The 25,700-nt window shown below is 45.4% G+C and overlaps 2 protein-coding genes across 3 annotated transcripts; one reads left to right on the top strand and one right to left on the bottom strand.

The window, feature by feature from the left end:
• Positions 1-1,464: 1,464 nt before the first annotated feature.
• cisd2 (CDGSH iron sulfur domain 2) lies at positions 1,465-4,949 on the bottom strand. 2 transcript variants are annotated; one of them, XR_002836640.2, is made up of 4 exons: positions 4,703-4,949; positions 2,774-2,988; positions 2,369-2,514; positions 1,465-2,028 (listed from the first exon to the last, which is right to left on the bottom strand). XR_002836640.2 is itself a non-coding variant. In XM_023799381.2 (3 exons), exons 1-3 carry the CDS (start codon positions 4,803-4,805, stop codon positions 2,425-2,427), a joined length of 408 nt encoding a protein of 135 aa, XP_023655149.1. In that variant the 5' UTR covers positions 4,806-4,948; the 3' UTR covers positions 1,465-2,424. The 2 variants fall into 2 exon arrangements, 1 of the variants encoding a protein (XP_023655149.1); XM_023799381.2 differs by having other exon boundaries at positions 1,465-2,514; positions 4,703-4,948.
• Positions 4,950-5,522: 573 nt separating this feature from the next.
• On the top strand, positions 5,523-13,700 carry suclg1 (succinate-CoA ligase GDP/ADP-forming subunit alph). The gene is made up of 10 exons (XM_023799380.2): positions 5,523-5,939; positions 6,092-6,513; positions 7,406-7,506; positions 9,262-9,378; positions 9,458-9,670; positions 9,831-9,888; positions 10,279-10,362; positions 10,533-10,684; positions 12,266-12,454; positions 13,508-13,700. The coding sequence occupies exons 2-10, from the start codon at positions 6,480-6,482 to the stop codon at positions 13,532-13,534; spliced, it is 975 nt and encodes a 324-aa protein (XP_023655148.1). The 5' UTR covers positions 5,523-5,939; positions 6,092-6,479; the 3' UTR covers positions 13,535-13,700.
• The last annotated feature ends 12,000 nt before the right edge of the window (positions 13,701-25,700 follow it).

Raw genomic sequence — 25,700 nt, forward strand, 5'->3', positions numbered from 1 at the left:
CAGAGTGGCGCCTGGGACAATGGCAGCCTTGTGGGCCAGCTGGGTTTACAGATCACCAGGAAACTTCCTGTTAGATTAACCAAATGTGTTTGCCTGGAAAGAGGACTGGGCCATCGGCAAGGTTTAGGATGGACGGTGTGACAGACACACACAGCCATCGGCATAGTTACGGTCAGCCCCTATCCCTCATAACTATCAGGTCCATGAATGCAACATAAATAACATTGTCGTTGTACAAATTACTTCTAAAGCTGCTGGTAATTATGCAGGATAGTCACATGCGTACAAGGCAGTGACTCCTCCCCCTTATTCCACTTCACTCCACCCATGAGCTACGACATCAACTACAGACCTGTGGGGTACGCCACAAAGCAGGATGTCGTCTTTAGCCAGAAAACAAGCCAAATATAAGGACTGTCCAATAAGAATGTCAAACATAAAAACTGTCCAATAAGAGGAGAGGTAAGTGACACTCCTATTGGACAGTCCTTACAGTTGGCATGTTTTCTTGCTGAGTTCAAGTAAGGAGCACTCCTATTGGCCAGTAATGACTTCTAGCTTACGGTAACCCATCTAACTGAGAAATCCTGCCCGGTAGACCACCCCCACAACCCTCCAGATGTGGAGGATCCACCCATTTTAGAGAGCAGGGTTTTACCCATATCTGAAAAGTTGTTTATATTTTTTAACAGATAAAATAATTTTTCAGTGAAACTATGGCTTTTATTTTTAGGTGTATATCCTGACACCCTGGATGCTGTTTGTACTGGTTTCTCTCCCTCGTTTTGGTCATATTTTAACTTTTAGCAGGGCTAAAATATGTTTTTTTTGTAACAGAACATTATTTATTCACCGAATCGCTTAGTCACACGCTTAGTCAGACCATCCCACACACAGGCTGTGTGTGGTCAACTCTCCAGCGGCGACGCACTCGCATGTGAAAATACCTCAAAGCACGATTAACGTGACACGTTGGGCACAAACAGAATGGGGCGGGGGGGCATGACCCCTGGCTCTGAAAGCCAGGATGACAAACAAGGGACCCCCCCCCCACACACATCACAGCAAAAACATAGCCCAGCACTAATGTAGGAATGACAGTAACAGTTAATGCAACATCACCGTGACCTTCTGCTAGGCTCTCACAGATAAAGGTCACATGTTCTACACATACCGATAAGCTGAGGCGCATTATTCTGATCACTAAATGGTTCTGTGAGAAACATTTGAGTACATAATTTTTTGTGTGATGATATAAAAGGAATGAATGATCAAAAAAAAAAAAAGCTTCGCTTAAACGTTACTGTAATCGAATCGTGCTCTTTTGAAGCACACCTTTCCCTAAAGTGGTGCAATTTTTTTTATTAGGAATAATCCCCTTCAAAGGTACGAGGACAAGTCAGCTCATGTACATATTCTTCATTGTATCGTTTGTTTTTAAAATGTAGTAAGAAAAACAGACACTTTAAAAACCGAAGCTGGAGATTTATTTCTCTCAGGGACACATGAGAAGAAGATTGAGCGCGGGGGCTGCAGGATGGTGACCAACGCCGCGGAATTCCCGCTGAAAGCAGACGGCTCGGTCACCGGTGGCATTTCCGTCGCGTATTAGTAAAGTGTGAGATCCAGCGTTCCACGCGGAAGGAGGGAGACGGAATGAAGGAAAACACGAAAAACAGGGCAGCCAAATTCAGCTCGACAGCGGAAAGCCCCCTGAACAGACTACAAACTAAGAATTATGATACATCTACTCCTTTTCTACCAAATGTGGTCCCAATGTATAACCAAGATACAGAACTTACTGGAAATAAAACACACACACACACAGAAAAAAAAATATCCAATATAATTCCGGTGCAAATAAAAATCAAATGGGTTAGAGTAAAGACCGACTCAGGATCACACAAACGCGGAGTAGCGCAAATTCAGCTTAGCATCCCCCGGTTGATCCATAAGTGTTTTGGTTCGAGACGTCCATGGCCTCGATTAGATGCCAATTCCGTATCTCCAGGCCGCAACTCTCAAGCCCTGGTGTTTTGGAATACAAATCAGATGGAAAGCAGGTTCCAGTTACAGTGGCAATACAGGCGGGTGAGAGTGGAGGCCGTAACAGCATCCTCATGCGTACGGGGTGCACCCGTTCTCATTTAACAGTAAATAAAAGCAAAAGTCAATGCTGCCGTTTAAATAAGAGCATTTCTGAGTAGTTAAGGACATACTTCCTTTTCTGAGGTTTTTTTTTTATCTCTGCACAATATTGTACAAGTCTAAATGCACATGCTGTATATGTATTTAATCTAGCAAGAAAAAAAAAAACAGGAAATGGAAAACTTGGCCCCTCCCTAAAGGTTGCAAGAACTACAAGTACCTCCCACTAGGACGCGGGGTTTACGGCTGCACCGCCTCTCCACTCGGCAGCGTGGATTATAGAATTTTCTTCTTCAGTATGAGGGGGCCCACGTTGTCGCCGGTCAGCTCGTTGTGTTTTATGTGAGATTTGTCGCAGACGGGAAACTGGAACAGGAAACAAGCAACGTGTCTCGAACAGCCAATGGAGGATGACTAACAGCACTCTGGGGAGCCCAACATGTCAGACCCTCACGCTCTAGTTTCTCACAAAACAAATGGTAATTAATGAATGTGACTGACTAGCCAAGCCCCATTTCCAAGACTGAATGGGAATACCGTGGAAAAGCTGGAAATCAGGCAGAGCTCATTTAGCTCGCTGTTACCTTTCCCTGTATGTTCTGAGGTCCGACCCACAGCCTCTTACCGTCTTAGAGCGCCAGCAGCGGCAGTAACAAGCACTCGGGCTTTTCAGGTCTTCAATGTCAATCTCATTGACCACCTTGGGGTTCTCCTTCTGGATCTTCAGGTTGATCAGACTGTCTTTCTGCTTCCTCTTCTTGGGTAGGAAGGGCCGTATGGTGAGGTAGCCCAGCAAGGCCAGGATTCCCAGGACGGGGAGCAATCGCAGCCACTCTGAAACTGAAAGTAGGCAGGTAGTGAGCGTCCGGGTTCGAGACACTTTTGTTGGCAAAGTGGTCAGTAATTAGCCTATGCTAAAGGTCTGGGGAAGCGTGTTCAGGGAGAAGGGGCTCAGCGATAGCACGATAAACACTGAAAACCACGAGAGGAGATTCTTAGGCGGCTCCATGTCAAAAGTGCGAGGAAGTACAAAGTCTTTCATGACAGCCTGGGAGTTTTTATGCAGACCCCGAGTTACCAGGGCTGCACAAGTCAAATTCACTCAGAGGACAAACTTCACACCAGTCGTTCAGGCGTGACCCACCCTTCGCACCAAACCCTAATCTGCTCTCGCTGCCCATTTTCAAAAACGCTGTGGGCAGAGTCACTTCAATTAAACATAAATTGTCTCAGTTTCACTTCAGACCGCCTAAAGAGAGGCAATACATTGTATGCTGTGTGACTCCTGCAATGTTCAGGAAAGCTACAGGAGTCAGAAATGTTTTAAAAACCACCAAAACAGTTTTTGGGGTTATCAGTAATACTAGTGACTTGCTACCTTTCATCAACACTCAGTCTGTTAGTTCTGCAAAATGTCAGATCCTATTCTCACAGAATGAAAATGTGGTAATTCGGGACGGGTACACGAAACAATGACAATTTCTCATAATGTAAAAACTGCAGGATCATGCTGTTGCACAATTATATACCTCAACGGAGATAAATGTAGTGCAGCCTTTGAGGGAATCGCTGAGATTGCACTACATCTGCAAACGACCGGTCACCCGAAAACGGACCCAGGCTGACAAACAACTGGCAGATAGTGAGTATGAAGTGCAACTTGAGTGTTACCACCATCATGCAAGGCTTACTACCAAAACAGACTGAAGAACAGACAGGTCCCTCTGCCGTCAGCACTGTTTCAAGCATGTGTGATTAGGAACCCATAACAATATTAATAACGTAAAACATGGTATATGTCTCTATAGAGTGTATCCAAATAAAGCAGGCAGTATCGGATGAAATCCATTTCACCATGCGCTTAGTTAACTGTCCAGCTGCATCACTTAGGATTGCAACCCAATAACACACTGGCACCCCCCTTATAGGTCTAGCTTGCAGTAATCGACAGAATCCTCATAAGGCTGTCATCACTGTAAACTCTGAGTCAAACAGCGCTGGTCCTGACTCAGAGCGTCTAAGAGCTACGTTATTTATCAAACAACATAACCTTTAAAAGACGCACGTAGCCCACCATCATAACCTTAATCTATACCAATGCAATGATGTGTGCTGCTTCCTCTAAACCATTTTAAAGAACTTAAAGCTCTGATGTGTGACCTATAGGTGGTGGGACATTTCTAAACTTTTTTTTTTATGTCTTTCTAATATAAGCTAATGAAATGTAACAAGGTACTCCCAATCAGGAGAGAAAAGAAAACCGGTTCTGCAAAATGTTTCACTTTGTAGAACACACCAAGTATAATAATGACTGTCTTTTTTGCAAATAACGCTGGCTCTACCTTAGAGCCCCCAATGCACTGGCATATTTCAAGGAAATTATTGCATTTAAAAACGACCTTTATAATAACGAATGTTTCTGATCTGGAATAAAAAGACACAAATCAAGAAAGTTATTCAATTTGTTCAGCTGAGAGCGGGTAGATAACAGTGCATTGTAACTCGCCTATGATTTTTTCCTAGTTGGCAATAACATGAAATGCAATGAACATACCCGTTAAACGCGCAAAGCCTCCGATAGTTTCAGGCAGCGGCAGTTTTTTGAGGTAGGCTGGAAGCTGGTGCTTTATGATCCTCGCTATGCTTTCTAGCACCATCTTGAACTGAACATGCGAACAGCTTTTAATTCGTTGCAGTGGGCATATTTCCTGGGGTGGCCCTATTACGGACTTTGCGTTGTCTCGGTAGCGTAACTGAAGGCCGTAATACTTCTGCGGAAATTAACGACGTGACGTAAATGGTTGGTGAATAATGGCGTCTCTTTCACGTGACAAAGCGGCAGGCAGCCAATGGGTATTGAGAGAGCTGGTGTCATCTAATTGGTCAGAATGGGTTGACGTCACGTCGGTAGTTTGAAAGTTCTCACTGGACGCGATTGGGAGGGTTATTTCATGTCAAGATATGATTTAAGACGTCCATTTGCGCATTTTCCCGCTCTAAAATGTTTCAAAACATAAAAATGCGTTTAGCACTATAATTAGGATTGCTTTTCAGTATTTAAGACTAACTATAATTTACATATACGGTTGAAAATAATGGCCGTTCCTTTGAATCGTCACTGCTCCTTTGCCCGAAGAACTACTGGTTAACAAGTTATTCTGAAGGATGACCTGTTTGAAGTGCAGTGTTCAGTTTGGATAAATATAGCTCGCTGGGAATTTCCAATGGGAAGGTCAAAAGAGCGAATATTTGTTCTTGGCAACACATAATTGCACGTCTTTTTCGGGCATAGACAAGAAAGCAGACGTCTAGTTTTAATACGTTATACATAACCGAACCACAGTAATCGGTTATATTGGCTGTGTTCGTTGTGTACCGTTTGGGTATCAAAATCTATTCAGTTCTCATTACTTTACATGAGAAACGTTTCAACTTTTTTATGTTCACAGCAGTCACGTGCTGCACTTTAATATGAAACGCTGACTCAAAGGATAGCTTCCAAGATGCAAATATAAATACAATGGCTATAAATAGGATGGGATCAGCGGTGACGTGGGTGTCCATGTTGTCCCACACCCTCCTCGCCCACACTGTGTGTGGAATTTGAAAGTACAACTATAAATGTCACATACTGTACTAGGAGGCAAGAGAGATCACTGACAGCGGGACTGTTGTATGATTGTCACGTGTTTGCAATGGCAACAAAAATGCCGCACGGACTTATTACTACTTACACCTGTCTCTACAGTACGTTCAGTAGGAGGCACTATGCACTTCTCGGTCTGAGTTCCGTTTAACCCTCTCAAGGCTGGCGTTGCTGATTTGCAACTAACTAACTACCTTATTACCCCAGATACATATTTTATGAGTTTTTTTTACTCAAAAGTACCACTGCAGGTCTTGGTTGTCCTTTAGCAACAAAAACTCAATTTGAGCCTGAAAGGGTTAAAACTCCAGTGAAGAAGAAGAAATGAACGGACCTTTAGGGGTAACTGTAAAATTGGCGAAAATTCCTTGTCGATTTTCCTAACTAATCCCTCAGAAACCCCAGCTAATTTCTATTTTAAGTTAAATTTTAAATCTGTCCACGAGTCAGCTGCGTAGGCTGCACTGCAGCTAGTGTTGCGACTAAGCTTTACTCTCAGACGTTTCTCTAAACGAATGTTTCACGTGTCAGCGGAATGTTTTCAAGCTGAATCTGAGTCTAAAGGTCAACCAATAGGAAGAGAGCGGGGTTTACGCGTCTTTTTCCGTCAGGCATTTTTTTAGACAGCCACGCCGCCTGACGTTTAAGGTCCTTCCGCCGCCGTGTCATTGGTAAGTGACCGAAGATGTCCCACAGCAGGTTGTTCGCTCGGCTGTTCTGTGAGTCTATCTTATATTCCTTCTCAGCTCGCTGTTAAAGTACACTGCCTCTTTTTAAAAATGAAAATCTGCTAGCGCTTGTTTTATACACCTGTGTCGTATCTGTGCAATTCTTTTCTTTACTGAGCCGGCTGCTTTGATCCCTACCTGTAGCAAAGTACAGGATCCCAAAATACAGTATCTGATCGTAGGCCAGACACGAACTTTGCCCCACTTTAACGTTATACTGTGCAGTAAGGGTTGAGTATTTGTTCTTATGCGTGAAATTGATACGTTATTCATCTGTCCTTTTTGGATTGATCATGCAACTGGAATTGGGAACTTGAATAGGCAGACGTTAAAACTGCAATTTACATACTGTACTTCAAAGGTTCAATATATGTAGATCATCCGGCCCTAGAAAGAAATGCAGTGTGTGCTGCGGGCATTGTTTCTTTCACATATTTAGTGGAAATTACCTGCCTACAATCCAGGCTGACTGCTCAATCCAACTGTTTGCATATACATCGGTGTACATCACTATTAAGTCCTTGGACTCTTTTTCTTGGAAACAAAAATCTTGGTACAGAGTCATAGGGCATGTGATCGTCTCTGTAAAATCCTACAAATCGAGCCATGCTTTTCAGTAAGTTTATCTAGGGTGCTCTTGTTTTTCCAGTGTCAGTCATTTAGAAATCAGGTTTTTTGAGACGATAAAAGCATTGAAAAGGTATTAGTTTAGGGTTGCTTGGAGAGCTGACTCAGCTGAATGATTAAGGCATTGGTTTATGTCATACTTTGGTTTATCGTGGGGTTGAAGTGATATAAAAATCAAGGCTGCTGTTATTGTGCAGACAGTCCTATACATATTGAGGCGTAAAACTAAAACTTTGTTGTTATTCCTTGTTTGCAGTACAGCAGCATGGAGTGAGACACTGTTACAGTGCATCCCGGCAGCACCTTTACATCAATAAGGACACTAAAGTTATATGCCAAGGTTTTACTGGGAAGCAGGTTTGTATTAATACTTTAAATGCTTTCTTGGACCCCGATAGGTCTCTACTCAGTGTTTACTGTAGATGCACAGTTGTTTTTGTCTACATTTGGCAAACCCCCTACTGGTCAAAGTTCGAATGACCAGTGCAAGCTACTTAATTCATATCCCCAGCACTGGTGTAACTGGTTCTGTTCTCCAGACTTACATCTTTAGAATGCAATAGACTCCTGTTTATCACAGTTCGCCCTTTAATACTCATGATTGCTACAGAGCTGTTGTTGACTGAAGTGCTCACTTGCCTTCTTAATTTCAGATTTTTTCCGGATTTCTTTCTTTAGGGACTTAGTAACTTGAGGAATTTATGTGAAGAAAAGTTTTACTCCCCTGCTCCTTCGTCTTGTGTGTACAAGAATCAGAAAATCACTGTTTAATATTTGTATTTATTGACACAATTATATTCTTATTTTAAAGTTTTTAGGCTCTTGCAGTACTATCAAGCAAGAAGTTGTCTTGTGTTTATGCTACTAAAAAAGTGTTGCATGTAATGCCTCATTCTTGAGTACATAAGTGGTCCTTTTAATGAGATTGAACAGTTTCCTAATAACTTAAATTCTACTTTGGTCAAGGAAGAAGGGAAGGTGTAATAGATTCTGACTGATGCCTATTTTCTGTTGTCAGCCCTGTCCAATGTGATAGGATTCTGATCGCTTGATCCCTTGCATTTCTGTAATGACAGCCTAGTACAATCAGTCCTTGCGTTTCCAAAAGGCACTTAATTTAGGAATGAAGAAGGAAACATTATAGATGACTTTTTTCTTTTTTCTTGTTCTTAACCATGTCAGGCAAACACTTTAGATGTGTAAAAACTGAAGTATGAGGACAGGGGACAGTGTTTTTATTCACTCAGGACGGAGAGAATGACGGATGATTGTCAGCTGAAGGCAAAAAAAAAATAATCTATAAGAGGAAAGTGCTGATTTGCAATTAACAGGTCACTAATTACAGCTGCCTTCAAGAGCGCATTGATTTGCGCATGGGTTAGTTGACTCTGCATACTGCTTATCTCTATTGTTTCGACATCCATCTTTAATAATTAACATAGGCAGTTGTGATGCGGAAGGTTAGAAATGAACATTCAATCTATTAATAAACTGTGACCTAAACTCTATACTTTTTAAAGAAAAAAAAATGAACCACCCTGTTGCAATGGGACACAGTGACACGAAGCGTGACAAATACAATAAAGGCATTTAAACGCAATGCTATTTGTGATTAGTGTGTGTACTGCTATGCTTCACCATAGGAATGCTTATACAATGTTTTACATATTTTGAATAGGTTAGATAATGTGTCCTGTTTATATTTGCACTTATTTCAGCCATATTCAGCATTATTTCCAGTGTTTCCAGCTGCCTTACACTCTAGTTTGTAGAGTTTGCTATGCACGAGTGCATGTATTGCATATTCCAGAGGTGCCAAGGCTCTGTTTCTGTTCGATCTGATTGTCTGGTAAGTGGCGCCCCCTGTGGTCTGTGTGTGTACCGCCACACCTGCCCCGGCCAGCTCGTCTCCCATCCCCTACCACCTGCCAGCCGCAGGGCTGCACACAAGTGATTAATGGCCGACCGTGGTCTTCCTCATCATGGCTGCTGCCGTGTGTAATAACATCTCAAGGTCAGCGCAGCACTGCGCCAGAGGAGAGCTCCCCGTTGCCCGCTCAATCCGTCACCCTCATGAAAGGCCTCTCTCTCCCTCCCTTTCTCCTTCCCCAGGGTACATTTCACAGCCAACAATCGCTGGACTATGGCACCCGGTTAGTGGGGGGCGTCTCCCCCGGCAAGGGGGGCAAGACTCACCTCGGCATGCCAGTTTTTAACTCCGTGAAGGAGGTAATGGCACATCCTCTTCTATCTGTGTTTTATAAGGTTGGTAGTTCTTGTGTAAACTAACCGGCCCCCACGCCCCCAGGCGAAGCAGGCCACCGGAGCGGAGGCCTCCGTGATCTACGTGCCGCCCCCGTTCGCGGCGGCGGCCATCTTGGAGGCGGCCGACGCCGAGATGCCGCTGGTGGTGTGCATCACCGAGGGCATCCCGCAGCAGGACATGGTGAAGGTGAAGCACAGGCTCCTTCGGCAGAGCACTACCCGCCTCATCGGGCCCAACTGCCCTGGCGTCATCAACGTGAGCCCCCACTTCCCCGCACATATTCACACGCCCACCCATCTGCCAATATAACAACGAGCCTCATCTAGTGACTCTCCGGAAGCCGTGTCCGGCTTGTTTTTAACCCTCGTTCCTGGCTGATTGGAGTAAATGCCCCCTCTGCTGCTTCTGTCCACAGCCCGGCGAATGTAAGATCGGAATAATGCCCGGTCATATTCATAAGAAAGGAAGGATCGGTGAGATTTCCCCGCCGTCGCTTTTCCATGCTATACATCAACCCGTCACTCTGAAAGCCCCTCGGCCCAAGGCGACGATCCTGACTCTCTTCGTACGAGTTTTACATTTGGGGTGTGTTGAGGTGCGATTTCCACCTCGTTCGAAAGTCGACGTGAGGTGTTGCTGCGGCTGCCAGTCTGTGGGTGATTGCAGCGGTGGTAGTTAGCTGGGATCACACCTCACTGGGGTCCCCGGGAAGGGAGATACACCCTGTGTAAGGGGGTCATCAATAACGCCGGTCGTTTGTAGTGTGGTAATGGCCCATTGAACACCATATGTAATGTAAACTAGTGCGCTTGCATATACCACCACCGGGTGGCGCATGTGTGGCTTAATGGACTTTCCTTCAGGAATCGTGTCCCGATCTGGCACCCTGACGTACGAAGCTGTGCACCAGACCACGCAGGTCGGACTGGGACAGTCCCTCTGCATCGGTAAGTATGGCAGAACATTGGGTAATTTGGGGGAACGTGCTCTGAGATTATGCGACTGTTCTGGTCGTTCCTGGAGCTTGGCGATCCGTGCCTTGTTTGGGGTGTTTTTTTTTTTTAGGCGGCTGACTGAGAAAAAGCGGTCGGGTGATTTCTGTTAATGCCGTTGCCAGGAATCGGCGGCGACCCCTTCAACGGGACGAACTTCATCGATTGCCTGGACGTGTTCCTGAAGGACCCCAAGACAGAGGGGATCATCCTGATTGGGGAGATCGGCGGCAATGCCGAGGAGAACGCGGCCGAGTACCTGAAGGAGCACAATTCCGTAAGCCGGTGCCCCCCCAGGAGTCTGTCGGTGGTGGATTCCTAAGGCCGACGCTTTTTAATACTGAATGGGACTCGGGTGCTTAAATTCACCTGAGACGGGTGAAGCAGGGCTGTCAAAAGTGGGAAGAGGAACCCATTTTCTAAAGCAATAAATCTGGAGTTATTCAGCCATGCATATTACAGGAGAGAACTTTTTGTTCCGCCTAGCTGGAGACAGGAATGATGGGAGTTTGGCTGGCGGAACGACCGGAATGACACGGTGTGCCAGAGTGCTGTTGCTTTTTTTGATTAAAGGATCACAACGTTTATTCCTCTTATCGCTTCCCGAAATGAGTGTTTCGTGGTGAAGAAAATCCCTCCTCTTGTGCGAGGCTACGGAAAATGCCTTTTGGCACCGGGCAGAAAGTCGTGAATCGATTTGCTCGAAGGCGCTGAAACGCGGATGGAAAACAGTCTGCGATTGGCCCATTTCGATCAACATGATGCTGGCCAATGAGATCAATCCGTGTAGAAGTCCTAAATTTACTGGGATAGACGAGATGTGCCACAGAGCAACCGGAGTTCAAGAGGCGGGGTGTAAGAAGTCCGTACAATGTGAATGGCTCTTTGCTCGACTCATCACACTTATCGCCCAGCATGTGGAACCATGAGAAGGGCTCTCTCTGTTTGCCAGAAGTATTAGGGTGGGGAAATGAAAACCCCAGAGTCATCACCCCCCGTTTAACACCCTGGGTGTGATTTTTTTTATTTTTTTTTTTACCCCACCAAAGTGCTTACTATTCCCCAAAGCCACGGCAAGCTGCTTAAAGAAAGGTCAATTACTCTCAAAGATGGAGGGGAGAGTAATCTGATGGGCAAGGCCTTTATTTGACTCGCACTCCGCTGTTTGCAGATGGATTTTCTGCCTCTAACGTAGCTCTGTGGTCGTCTGGCAGTTCGGTGTCTTGATCTCTTTAGATGAATGAGCCACCTTAAGCAAGTTTTCCGTTTTCAAAAGAGCCGGATGATCATTCTGCCCTCCGGCGGTAGCGGAATGGGATGGTCGGGTACGCCGGCTGTCTCTGTTTCCGTAATTAAAGTAGTACATCTCCTTCGGATGGAGGGCGGACATAGGCGACCATTGTAATGCTAATTTCAGTCTTCATTTGAGGTGGCTGTCTGGGAGGACAGGAATTAATTGCTTTACTCAATTAGTTGCTACATTAACTGCTTAGGTGGATCTAAGAATATGTTCACACAGGGATACTACATTTATTAGGGAATGAATTGGCCAGCGTTTAGCTAGAGCTCAGGAATTCAAAACCCGGTGTATCTCAGACGGACCTTTTAAGAATCGGCAGTGCCGCACTTTAAAGCCTAATTTAAATCCAACTTCCTCTTTCTGCACAACAAATAAATGGCTCTGAATCTGTGAGAAATTTCCTCCCGAAAATGTTAGTTGTTAAATACGCCCATTTGTCACCAAAGGTAATAAGTAGCCATTGAAATGACTAATTAGTCTTCCTGTTGGTGCACTTTGCTGTGGTTTTTGGCTCTACCTTCGTTCTGCAAACCCCTCGGTCCGTCTTTTCCGCTGCAGGGTGACAAGGCCAAGCCGGTGGTATCCTTCATCGCGGGCCTGACAGCACCCCCTGGACGGAGGATGGGTCACGCCGGTGCCATCATCGCCGGTGGGAAGGGCGGAGCTAAGGAGAAGATTGCCGCCCTGCAGGCCGCCGGCGTCGTGGTCAGCATGTCCCCTGCTCAGCTGGGCAGCACCATGTTTAAGGTGAGTGCTTCGCTGACCACTTGAGCGTATGAGTGGGGTGCAGAAGGTCGTCGGTAACTCAAGGTGTAAGCTGCAGAGATTGGTGTGTGCGGAGGGCAGGCGGCAGCTGGAGACATCGGCTCTTTATCTCGGTGTGACGATAAAATCGACATTGTCCTTCCCACTCCCATCCTGTAGGGGGTGCTGTTTGTTGCTGCAGTGTGGTAGATTTATTCGTATGTGCCGATTAAATGATGAACAGCTGGATTGGTGATTTCACATCTCTGGCCATTCGCACACCTTCCTTATGGCAAATGGAGAGGGTCAGGTTGTCCACATGCCTCTGGGGTCGCTTCGACCCACATGTTCCCTTTGCCTGTGTTGCTACCCCAGGGTGCCGTTTACATCCCCCCAACTTTGTGGTAGGGGCGTTCTGCCCTGTTATTAATGTGTCAATGGTCCGCAACGATAACTTTAATGATCGATATCTCAAACTCTCCTTGTTTGTAAGAGTTGATCTAATGAGGAGTTGATGGCATGTTGGTGTGTGCTGCCCTATGTTCTGGCAGCTTATACATGCGATGCTGCGAGGAGCCGTTAGCTCGTGCTTCCAGCCTGACGAGAGGTTTTCTTGTGGAACGATGGTCTAGCGGCATCATGGACCTGTTCCTGCTCCTCCGACACCCCCCGAAACGGCCCGCCGTGTTTGCCCCTCCTGCTTCCACACAGCCAAGTAAAATGTGGTTCCCATGTTCCTCCAATAGATGGCAGTCAAAGACAGTGTTGGCTGGGAGAGTGGAAGGCGACTTCTTACGCCTGAAAAACGTTCGAATGAAGGATCGGCCTCTCATTGAAATTTCAGACTATAGCGTAACTTCGTCGGCACAGTGAAATCCACCATTCCCAGTAACGTTACCTATAGCCCCCATTACGTGGTGACACAGTTAAGCTTGGAATCGGGTAATGGTATCGGGTCGGGGAATGGGGGGGGGGTGCCGTTCTGGAACCTTTTTCTTCACCATTAACAATGACTAAGCAGATCCTTGTCCTTCCCCTGTAAATTTTTGATTTTAGGAGTTTGAGAAGAGGAAGATGTTATAAAATGTGACCGAGACCACCCAGGACCCGATACCCCCACACAAGGTGGTCACTACCCTGGTGTTGATGTCTTTCCCAAGAAACCTCCGTCGCTTCAAGCCACACAGCTGATGTTTTGTTTAATTTCATCTTAAGTGTAACAGAAAATGTAATAAATCTATTATCTCGATTCTATTTGTCTGTCTGTCTGTTATTCCGTTGAGTATATGCTCTGTGCTGATAAATAGTTAATCTGAACTAGTTGTGATCAGATACAGATGGGGATTATATTACATTCCATAAAGCTGCCGGTTGCTAGTTCAGCTTGCCTTCTGGGTGTTTGGAAAACGGATCTGCCCTGCATCCAGGGAAGCGCAAGCAGAGGTGGGGTGGGACTCGCCGAATGGTGAGAGGGTGGGGGTGTGGTTACCGTGGAGACAAGAAGCTGTGTCAGAATGACCAGCCCGTGTGGATCGGGGCTGCAGAGGACTGGAGGAATTAGCGAAACGTACCCTGCACTGCTTAAATCGGGCCGGCAGAACCAAAACAGGTGATTTAACATGGATGCGGGTGGTGGTATTACGGTGGTCCCCACGTCTATTTTGGGCTGATAGTTCCTTAGGAGGAGAAGGAAACTACATTAGCAACAGACTGAAAGGTCTGATCCTTCTTGTGTTCCTACATCCCAAACATGTAGCAGACTATTTTTAATCTCACATCTCATGGGGACTAGCAGTGCTGATCTTTCTAAACTCCGTCTTACGGAAAGACATCTGGAATCTACATTTTAGGCAAGACATCTGCCTTTTGCCTTTTATGAGGTTTGACCCTCGCAGGATCCCGTACATTAACCTAGACACACCTAGCTCTTTGTAGTTTTATTTGCAGCTAATACTGCTTACAGTTGTTTCCTAGGAACCTCATGGCAGCCAGGCTACACTAAGGGCTTGTAAGTCTTTACCGGCCACGTCGCTGGCCGCATCGTGGCCTCACTTCAAACGGAGATCTGGGATGGTTAATCGAGGGCTTCAGAATCATATTCAGAACTCCGTGACCCCGTAGTTTCCCGGGAGATGCCTCGGGCTTTGCATAACTTAATTGGTCAAGGGGCACTCAGCCCGTTTGCCTTGGGACGGCATCAAAAGGCCGGCTTGGCTTAAAGCCCGCGGATCTACGAGAGGCCTCGTGGGCGCATCCTTAACATGCTTTTTATCTTTGCGCAATTTGCACTTTTTCTGATGAAAGGAGAAGCATCTGTGGGTCATGGGGTGGGGGCTTCTTCTGGGGCGGTGGGGGGGGAGGGGGTGATGCTGGGTCCATTTTCAATGGAGATTAGCGGCATTTTCAAGAAATTCACGTCGGAGGCCATGTTGCGAAGGTGATCATCATGGACCAAGCTAATGGTGATGCTTATTCTGCAGAAGCTAGAATAGGAATCGAGCACTTTTATGCATTTTTTCCCCGTCCTTCAGCTTCCTGTGGGTGGCTGATGTGACAGATGGATAATCCATCAAAGGACAACGTGAATCCCTCGTCCCTCAGTCTGATGCCTTCAGAGATGGCCTGCGTTGTACACAAGCGTATTAAGTCTTGACTTGCGTTGCCGGAGTGAAATAGAGGTTTAGGGGAACTCTTGCTCCGGCCCGTAATTGCGTTCCTCCTGTATAATGACATGCATTTAAATTTTACACAGATAAGAAATGAAAATGCTAATTCCGTTTCATCAGCATCTCTCAAACGTACTGGAGTCAATTATTTTCCGAATGCCTCGTCACATAAGTAGGGCTTGACAGTGATGTATTTGCCTGTTTTATTTATGAAGTTTGAGGTAAATTTCCTTCACATGACATGTTTTTTTTTTTTTTTTTGGGCGGGGGGGGGAGGGAGAAGTTAGGTGGAAGGCCGCTATGAAGACGCATCCTGCGGGGGGGTAATTGCTTTGGATGTGGGGCTGTCTGATGCTGTCAATCTGCCTCTGTTTACCGCACATCAGAAAGTGCCTGACAGATCAGTGATTCACCCGAATAGGTTTTTGTTTAGCGCACATTGCATAATTTCCTATCGGCGCATAAAAGCGCGGATCTGAGCTGATGGACACGCGCTCCAAATGGGCGTTGACCTCCCCTTTCCTCCGAGCACGCCCACGTAGGCAACGCCGGGACTAGAGCCGATTAGCATTAGCCGCGGCACTCTGTGAGAACAGTCAATCATTCCGACAGTAAAGCCGGCGGGTGGGGGGGCAGGCGGGGTGGAAATGTGCATTGTTCCTTACAGCGATAGTAGCTCGGAGGTGCCTCTGGTGGACATTAGGGAAAGTGCGGGTCAGTTTTTGTTGGTAAGAAACCCACTAGCGGAAGTGGACCACAGATAGTGGACTGGTAGGGGGCTGGGCCAATCACTCACCCTACAGGGGTGAGAGGAAAAGAGGCCACTCTAAAGATGAGCTATACTGTGTGAGCTTGCCTCTCCTAGCGTGTTCTGAAGGAAAAATGTCCGCCACGCGGTCTGCCGGTGAGGCATTTCCAGCCGTCTCCTCACACTCGGAGTCCGGAAAGGAGCTGCCAGGCGGGTCGGTCTGCACTGGCGGACCGCGGAGGGTTCTGTGTACGCTCCGATTAGCGCCAGACATGCTGCGAAAGGTAGCTTAATATGAGGCTCCTCAACTAAAGCGTTTAAGAGGCGAGCAAAAACGATCGGCGGAATACTTAACGGCCCTTGAGAAGCGGCATTATCGGACGCTAAAGTGCAATTCAGCACGACGGCGCCGCCACCATTGCCGGCGAAACATCCGCAGGCCGTTCGCCGCCACAAGCGAACCACTTAGCTGGTGGATTTCCTCATCAGCGTCGACGCCACACCTGGACCCGAATCCGGAGGACGCCATTGCTACGGGGCGCAAAGTCCCAGGAGGGAATATGCTAATCACCCGTAAAACGGCTTCCTCTTGTGGATGAGACAATGCCCTTATCTCTGTTTCCATGGTCGTCAGCCAAGAGAGATTATTTTGTGTACACATTGTTAGCAATTACTTTTAATCGGCATTAGAGAATTACCATAATAGAGATTGCCGGTGGAATCTGCGGTTTTATTTATTTTGGGGCTCTGGGCACCCGCCGCGAATCTGCCTCGTGGCAGCGGCCCGGCGCAGCCGCAATCCTCGTTATCTCCGCGCATAGCTAATGAGGTGATGGCGAGGCCTCGTTAAGCCTCTGCCGGCCGGGAGAGGGAGGTCTGCCTAGCCGAGAAGGGGGTGGATCTCGGGACGGATTTGTCTTCTTTCTTTAGGGGAATCAGATCTTTCTCAAAGAGAAGTCTCCATTTTTCACCCCCCCCCCCCCCCATTATTTAATGGGGACGGTGTCAACAAGCAGATTGAATCTGCCACCCTGGGGGCCGTCTCGCACCTGTGCCGTGTCATGCCAGCCACCAGGGGGGCTCCAGCCATTTGTTGGATTCTTCTTGTCAGTCACGGAGAGAAACGCTTGACACCAATTTCAGCCCAAGACGCTCGCAGGCAAGCACTCTCCAAAAACTCACCGCTGACAAGTGTCTCACGCTAACATGCTAACAAGCTAAACAACCGCAGGTACGACCACCAAGGATAATGGGGCCAACCTCCACCCTGCGTCAGCAGGACTGCTAATTAGCCAGGCAGTATCAGGCCAGCTGTTCTTCAGGACCCCTCCACCGTGAGGGGCCCTTAGACGGTCTGTAATAGACACTGAGCATGCTTAGACGCTAACCAAGGTGCTAGGGTGCCCGTTCCATTATTAAATGAAGATTGCAGATTAAATGCTGTACGTGTTTCTTCAATTAAAGTAATTACCATTTAATTCAAGAGCTTGGCAAAAAAAAGAGAGATGATGCTCAACAATAGGTGCAGAAATCATTCCCATGAGACATAAAATCTTCGGAAATATGACTTTTACGTCCTGCAAGAAGAGCTGTGGAATCAAAGGTGCATCTCCTTGGTAACCAGATAATGGAGGAGGACCTTTTGCAGGCTGACGGATGGGGTGGGTGGTGCCACCTACCACCGGCCCCTCGTTACCCAGTCAAGGTGCACATGTCATGTGGCTGTCTGCAGATCGCCTTCAGAGTCTGAGTGGAGGGAACTGGCTTCTCACAATACATTCTGCCATTGCGTGGAATGGTATTTCAGATCTCACTATCCTCCAGATGATGACTACATTTAATAGCCTCTGTTAAATATAAACCATTGATGATGTAATCAACCAAAACGAATAAGATAGTCAAATCCAATGGTAGCTACAGTGACAGTTACAGTACAGTGGCTTTATTGCCCTGCCTCCCGCAGACCACCATCATAAGTACAGTGTTGTGGTGGCAGTGTGGGAAACCCTGGTGACACCTTGAATGCAAACCCCACTGATATATGTGTTTAGCATTATGAACCCCAACATGAGAAATGGCTCCTCCTCTGGACCAGAGGTGGTACTATACAGACAGAGAAGGATTTTCCACTACCTAGTACAACACAACTACTAATTATCATACCGAAAACACCATCCAGCCTTACTCTACTAAACTATAAACAAATTACAATGCAATATAAAAAATGTGTGTTTTTTGTGCTTTTCAAAACAATTTAATTGTTCTCCAGGTCGTTAATTTGAGAATCTTAATCTTTGTTGCCGTATGTAATGATGTTTGGTTATTTTGTATAATTGCTCTTTTAATTGTAATTATGAGGGTCCCAGTGCTTCCGTGCCATTTATGTGCACTGCAGACTGGCAGTATGACTTTGGGGTTGGATGGAACGACGAACGATGTCTCAGAGAGTGGCTAATGCTTAGCTAATGCTTTCCTGTGTGCTGCTGTTCATAGTGACTGCATATTTCTCATGCAGCTGCGTCTCTGGTTATGTAACTTATTAAGGTATAACTGCAAGACCCATCTAGGGTGATTTTCATCATAAATGTACAGTTACTTCCAGCATTATCAGGCGTCACCATTATGACTAGCTGTTTTATACATGTACCACTATATAACCATATCTGTAATGATGTGACCCGGTACGTCAGCCGCGGCTGTGAAAATGCTTTCTGTGAGCGTGTCACGTGTGCAATAGTATTTGCGGCTGCCAATTGACGAAAAGACATATTTCCAAATAGAAGCTCAGAGTTTGTTAACCGTTAAATGTTTTAAGTGATTATTCCCCAATGCTGCCTCAGCTTGTTTCTAACTAACCAGCTAACTAACTAACTGGCTTACAGTTTAACCCCCAAGAAGCGTTAATGTTTAGTTAAGTGATAAAATTTTTCTGGGGGTGCAAAAGTCTCTCTGACTTCTGTGGTGCACGTCTGGGATAAGGACAGCGTTGAGTGTCAGTTGTCAGACACGCTTTAAATCGATTCCCTTCTCTATCTCCATTCCTACTTCCCATTTGAACCCTCCTCTTGCTGTTTGTTTAGAAACATCTTCTTCTTTCCCGTCTCAATATTTATGTCGCAGTTTTGTTCTCGATTCTGCTCCAAGAGTCATGTGAGGGTGTAAGGAGGACCCATGTCACATGCGCAGATTCGACGTGGCTGATTGGCGGGACCATTATGAGGACCCATGTCACATGCGCAGATCCGACGTGGCTGATTGGCGGGACCATTAGGAGGATCCAACTTTGTCATCATCATGGAATATCTAGCTGGAAGTCTGGGCTCCCATACTAAAGAGCTCCACTTCTGTCATTTTACTTAAGTCCAAGCGAATCAGCACTACCTACAGCAGAGGAGGTGGGGGGGGGGGAGGCAAAAAGAGGGACCCCCGTGGGCAGGTACCCCTTTTGATAACAGACGATGATGCAGCACCCCCCCTCGGTCAGCGAACTATAGGCCTATCAGTTATATCAAAAGAATTATAGGGGATCCGCCCCGCCCCTGCTGCTGTGAGACCCTCCCCTCCCCCACCCCCGCCCCCAGCAAAGGCCCCTGAGTCTCTCGCATGAGCTCCCTCATAAGCAGTCGGCTTGATTGCCCATGTTTTCCATCGCAGAGGAAGGCTGCTCTTCTTGTGTTGTTTAGTTAACCCTCTGCTGGCCGGCACTTTGAAGAGTCGCCCCGCAGCCTTAGCCTCGGTGCGGCAGGAAGGCCTGAGATGTCGGCATTCCCCAGGGGGAATCTGTTCCGGCTCCTCCGTCGGCTTCCCACGGGGATATGCCCGGCGGGACTCGCCTGCGGCGACCGGGATGGACGCACGTCTTCCTGGTGGTGACATTCCTTTCATTTGCAAACGGCAAAATAAATAATCTGGAATTCTCTGGTGGCAGGGCTCCTGCTCTCCCCGGCACGCTGCGAAGAATCCGACTCACTGGTTTTGCTCATTTTTCCAGAGTTTTGCTAATATTCCTAAGAGCAGATCACAGATGAGTCATAAAGCTGTACATTAAAAGAAGGCAGCCCTGTGAGGGCTATACTGGAACGTTTCATCTGTCAGAATATGGCATTCTGGGGAAAAAAAACATACAAGCATAATTTACTGCTCAAACCTGACGTCCTTCATTGTTTGAAAAAGAAATAAGTTGGCTAAAATATTTATGAAATACGGAATAAATTGTACTGATATTTCATTAGCGGTAAGACACAGAGAACCCTGCCACCACCCTCTTTCCTCAACGAGGATATAATTTATCTGGATTGCTGGTTTGTCTCTCCTGCTTTCTGTACTAATATTATCCTGTTAAATTGAGAGCAGTTGCAGATTTAAAGGAATTCCGTTAGTCGTCGCTACGGCAACTGCACGTGCAATGCTTCGCATCTCGACAGTCCTTTTGTTAGCGACACCTTTTGCACTTGTCCGTCGTCGTTATATAACGTAACGGTTACATGTAATTCACAAATCTCGAGATTACATCAGACAGTGTGATGGCTGTTACCTCCCTGCCCCGCATAATTCCAGAAAAACAACAAAACACTTGCGATTTTGTCGGTCCCTGATGCTGTTCTGTTTACATCAGCACAAACCCCACGATAAAAATCTACATATCTGAACAAACAAAACATTTGTTAGCGACGTAAAAGAAACAGCTGTTTAAAAATTCTTCCAGGGATACCAGGACAAGAAACAATGAGTCACCTTCTTACGCATCGTCACCCACAGACTTTTTGTCCCATCCTGACAGTTTTCGTTTGCATTTCGCAACTTTACGAGAAGCGTCAGCTGTGCCCTTCTGCTTTTACGCTACCTTTTGACAGTTGAAGCTGAAGTGTCTAGCTCAAAGGGGCAACGGGAGGGACATAAAAAGGTCCGCCATGACGGGCAACCTTAGGAAGCCAAGCCACTGCTCACCGCGTTAGCGGTACGACTCAGCCAATGGTGGTCGAAGCTTGACCGATGATCTGACGAAAGGCTTATCAGATATTCAGACACTCATTAAGTGAAGTACACTGACAATATGAATGGTTCCTGCATTAATTAAGCATGAGAAACAAGGCTTTTGAGGGACTCACACCTACACCTGTTGTTTGTGCTGTCCTCTAGAGGACAAGTGAACTCACCACATGCTACACAAGTCTACCGCCAGGTGATGGATGAATTAGATTGTTTGGAAGTACCAGTGTACTGGAAACCTCCAGGGGCACATCGAAACATGGAACCTGCAGAGTTATTGGCAAACAACACTTGTATTCATGATATTGGTATTTTATGAACTTTTGCCTACACTTTCAATTATTATAATATTTATCATATTAAATTCTACTCCTTGATTTTCCTGGCAGAACTGTACATGTCTCACTACATTATGATTTCATGAGTCCAAGTTCAGGGGTAAAGGTCGCGACGTAGCTCAGAAATCAAATCTCATGAATAATCCATTTATGCAATTAGATCCTTACTATTCATAACTATTCAGGTTATGAAGGGGATATAAGCAAAGAGACTCAGAAGGAGTCCGACTAATTCCATCGCCTAGCTTCCCTTTTGTGTGTGTAAATAATGACTCGAGTGCATTAAAAATCCTCGGAAATTTTCTGAAATGCCTTCAATTTGTATTGGTACCTCTACTATTCAAACGTCTTCTTAAACTCCTTCCTGCTATCAACAACCACTTTCCTTTTTATAATGTGGTGCAGAAAAAAAATTACCATAAGGAATGGTGGAGTGCAAATGAACAAAAGACATGCAAAACAAACTGAACATTGTGGTTTGCGCCAGTGGAGGCTCACGGCGCGGCCAGATGTTACGTTCGTTCCGGAGAGGTGCCGTGCAGTCCTCCTCCACATCAGAACTTCGCTTTACCCTAATCAAGTATATTTTATAATGAGTTTAGACAACTGAATATTAACTAAGGTAGTTCAAAAGCCTGAGCAAACAAGGAGCCGTCAGTGTGCCCCGAAATAAAATAGTGTTTATGCTCTGAGATACGTGGATATTTACGTAAGTAATCTGGATTAAGCTTCTTAACTGAATGGTGTTCATCCAGTAGGATCAGAACCTGATATTTTTGAAAATGATTTGCTAATACACTCCCTGAAAAGGATCTCGGCAGATTAACCGCAACCTTTGCTGAGGTCTACGCCACGTCAAGCGCACGTATTCATGCAGAAAATGCTAATAAAAGCTTGATTAATGTTCATCATCGTGGTCGAAGGGTTAACAGCGGCTTACGTGAGCATTACTAGTTACTAACGATCTGTCTGATGTGTCCTCAATGAATTACTATTTTAGGGGAAGAGTGGAAAAGACGAAACACGCCGCAAAGAGCGCAGTTAAAATAACTCCATCTGTGACAAAACCCAGGTTTGCTAAATTGTACCTTCTTATCGTAACTGCCCCACTGGACTGGCTGACAATCCTACAGTGGAACAACCAAAGAAATTATTCTTCAGATTATTTGTTTCTTTTGTAAATATTAAGTCCTTAATCTCTGTCCCCGTACCAGTGTTTTGATTTCCTGAGCATGAAAATTTAATCGACATTACTGCTGGGGCAAATGTATTAAACCTCTTCCACGTCAAATTCAATGAATAATGCATTGTAACTTAAAGGTTTAAAAAAAAATGTGTTCTGTCGGTATGAATATTTTTTTTTTCGATTAAAACATTGCTTTTTTATTTCACAGTTTCAGTTAAAATGGCCCGATTGTCTAACATCGAGACATTTCATCATCAGCACCACCCTGCCCCCAGCCCTCCCGCCCCCAGCAAACGCTTCGGGGTTACAGAGGATATATACAAAAGAATATAACTGATTACCTCCCGGACACGAACTGGCGAAGTTCATCGCCGCTTTATGTTAATGTGAACGACCCAAAAACTCGCGGCAGTAGACCTTTGTGAAACTATCGCCGCATGTATAAATAATTTAAACAGTTTATACATTTCATTTCCATATATTTTTTTCTAGATGTGGTGACTTGAATTACCAATATACTCAATTGATTTTCATTTTCTTTACAAATTTAAGCATGCCGCATATATAAATCCTTCTCACCATTTTATTGAGTAAAATCTGGATTATTACGAGTTATTTCAATTTCAGTACACCATAATTAAATTATGCCCGTTTTTGAGTGAGTATTTTCAGAGCTTTGTTTATCACCTTTAGACCAGTTGTCACGACTTGAGGAACAAAGGACTCGAGGGCAGGCGCGACGGCAAAACAAAAAGGGGGTTTATTCAACTAAATTAATAGAGACTGGAAACAAACATGACTGTGAGAGATCACGAACTGGAGGACTGGCAACGAGGACAGGGACTGGCAACCAGGAGGGCCCCTTGTCAATGACCGGACTGGGGATGATGAGACAAATCCATAGGCCTACTTAAATACAGAGACTAACGAGGGGCAACAAGCAACGGGTGAGGCTAATCAGGACCACGTTAGGGAGGATGCAGGATGCATTGGGGGCGTGACACCAGTGTTATTTTGATTGACATATTAATTTGTTTTAATGGATATCTGAATGTGTATTTCATTCAGTGGTTGCAAAATGACCACAAAACTTCTTTGATTTTTTGTAATGCCTAGTTTGAATAAAAAAATTAAAAAATTTAATCAAAGCATCGGGCATGTAAATAGGCTTTCCGAATAGGATTAGGGGATTTATATAAGAGGTGTCATTTTGTGCCTTTTTTTCCTGGAGATTGGGGCTGATTGACAGATGGATGCACTGCGAAAGAGGGGAAATCCAAGCAAAGACACATTAAAATTTAAATACCTTGTTCTGTCGCAGATACACTCATAAAAAGCATTTATTACAGCCCAAATCTCAAGATCTGGCGGAGTAATGACACCATTTAGATAAACACTCGGTCATTTTGCCACGAATGCGCCCCACAATTACTTTGGATGTTTGCTCACTGAACGCTACCAGTGACAATATAACGAGCATTTTAAACTCGCTGGTTAGTCCCACTCTTTCTAAACTTGTCAGCAAAACATCAGTGTTTACATTAAAATTACCGATGTAATTTGCAAGAGTATCAATGGCGTTTTGTTATTTGAAAGGTGTCATTTCAGGACGCAAAGCAAATACAATCTCAGTTTCAAGATGACCACCTTCATATTTGGTGCCTAACCGGCTACAGGGTGGCAAACTTTGGTCAACTGGCTGGCGTGCGATTTTCAATTCACACACATTCACACGGATTTACTTTTAAGTAACAGTTTTATTACCTTGCAAATAGTCTGTAGGGTTTGCAAACTGCCCCAACACTTCTAATGTAGCTAATTTTATGTTTATATTGAAATAATATAGATTTGCCATAAAATTTCTTGTGTGAGGGTAAGAGTCTGAAAACGTGAGTGTCACGCCAGATGTGTGAGTTAGCAACCCTGATACTATTCTCTGAAATGGACTGGCATCCGGACAAGGGTGTACCCCAATCTCATGCTCTTGTGTCCTTGATCAGGATAAGAGGTTAGATGGGTGGATGGATATGACGTAGATTTAATCTCATTTCAATAAAACCCCCTTTGGCTCTGAAACAGTTTAGCCTAGAAGTTTCCGGAAGTACCACGGCTGTCGAAAGCACATCGCGGCCTGGTAAACAATAAAGTGCGAAATCCCACCCTCATAGACGTCACACAGAGCAATTAACAACTCTATACTAACTTCAAGCAATGGGCCAGGGACAGATACATAGACACTGTTAGAAAACACTTCTGCGACGGTCTGGGTGTTGGGATGGAGACAGTTGGATTTTTACCTGCTAATTGCCGCATTGCCGAGTTTCCCGGCTATTAAAGACGGGCTTGTCGCAAGCTGTTATATATTTCCGTCGAGCCGGTCCCACAAATGAGGGCCTCTGGGTAATCGGGTATCACAAGAGAACCAATTGGGATGGAATAATTTAGCAACATTTTTCAAATCTCCGCTCCTCGCCGCCGGAATGGAAATAGGTGCATCGATTTACATCCCGGATGGCGTTTGCGGAGCGGCACCTGCAGCGCCGCGCTCCTCTTCGAAAGTAACAGGTTCGTCTTAGACTGCTAGCACCCGCAGGCAAAAGATAGCATGCAAGGCGGCGGTAAAAAACGGTAATCAGTGTACCTCGAGGAAGATTCCAATAGAGCTAAAATATGTTGGGTGCTACCGTAAAATCTTCAGGTCAAGTAGCATCGGTTGTTTCAAAGCAGCTGATGAGAGGGTTAAACCAATGTCTACTTTTTTTTTTGAATATTTCAGCTAGGTGTGCAGTTACCTCAAAAACCAACGTATGAGCATTACTAATCCATACAGACACGCGGGTAGGCTCAGTGCACTTTCTCCGTGTTTTATTCTGTGGGGCTGTGAACATTAAACGTTTTCCGGCTGCCGGCATGGAGATGAGCGGCAACAGGCCAGTTATGTTCCCGCCTTAACCGCTAAATGGGCTAATAGCGTTTAAATAACGGCTGTTATTCCTTTGGGCTCCGTTTTGTCCATTAGCGTGGCTGCATTTTAACTCAACCTTTAACCGGCGACGCACGCGTGAGGCCAAAATGAAATGCGTGAAAATATTACGGGGAGGATATTGAGTTAAGAATCAGCCTTTAAGTGTGGCCCTTGCAGTTTTTATTTCCTTGGGAGGGTCTCCTTGCCTTCAGTCCAGAAAATGATACACAGCAGCGTTATGAACAAAATGAAGGTAACATTGATTTTAATATTAAAGTTTACTACCTTGTCAGTATTATTTAAAACATGCCAAAGTACTAAAATGTATAAAATGTGAACATGAAGGGATATTATGCT

Source organism: Paramormyrops kingsleyae, chromosome 25, assembly GCF_048594095.1.
Source record: "Paramormyrops kingsleyae isolate MSU_618 chromosome 25, PKINGS_0.4, whole genome shotgun sequence".
Taxonomy (NCBI): Eukaryota; Metazoa; Chordata; class Actinopteri; order Osteoglossiformes; family Mormyridae; genus Paramormyrops; species Paramormyrops kingsleyae.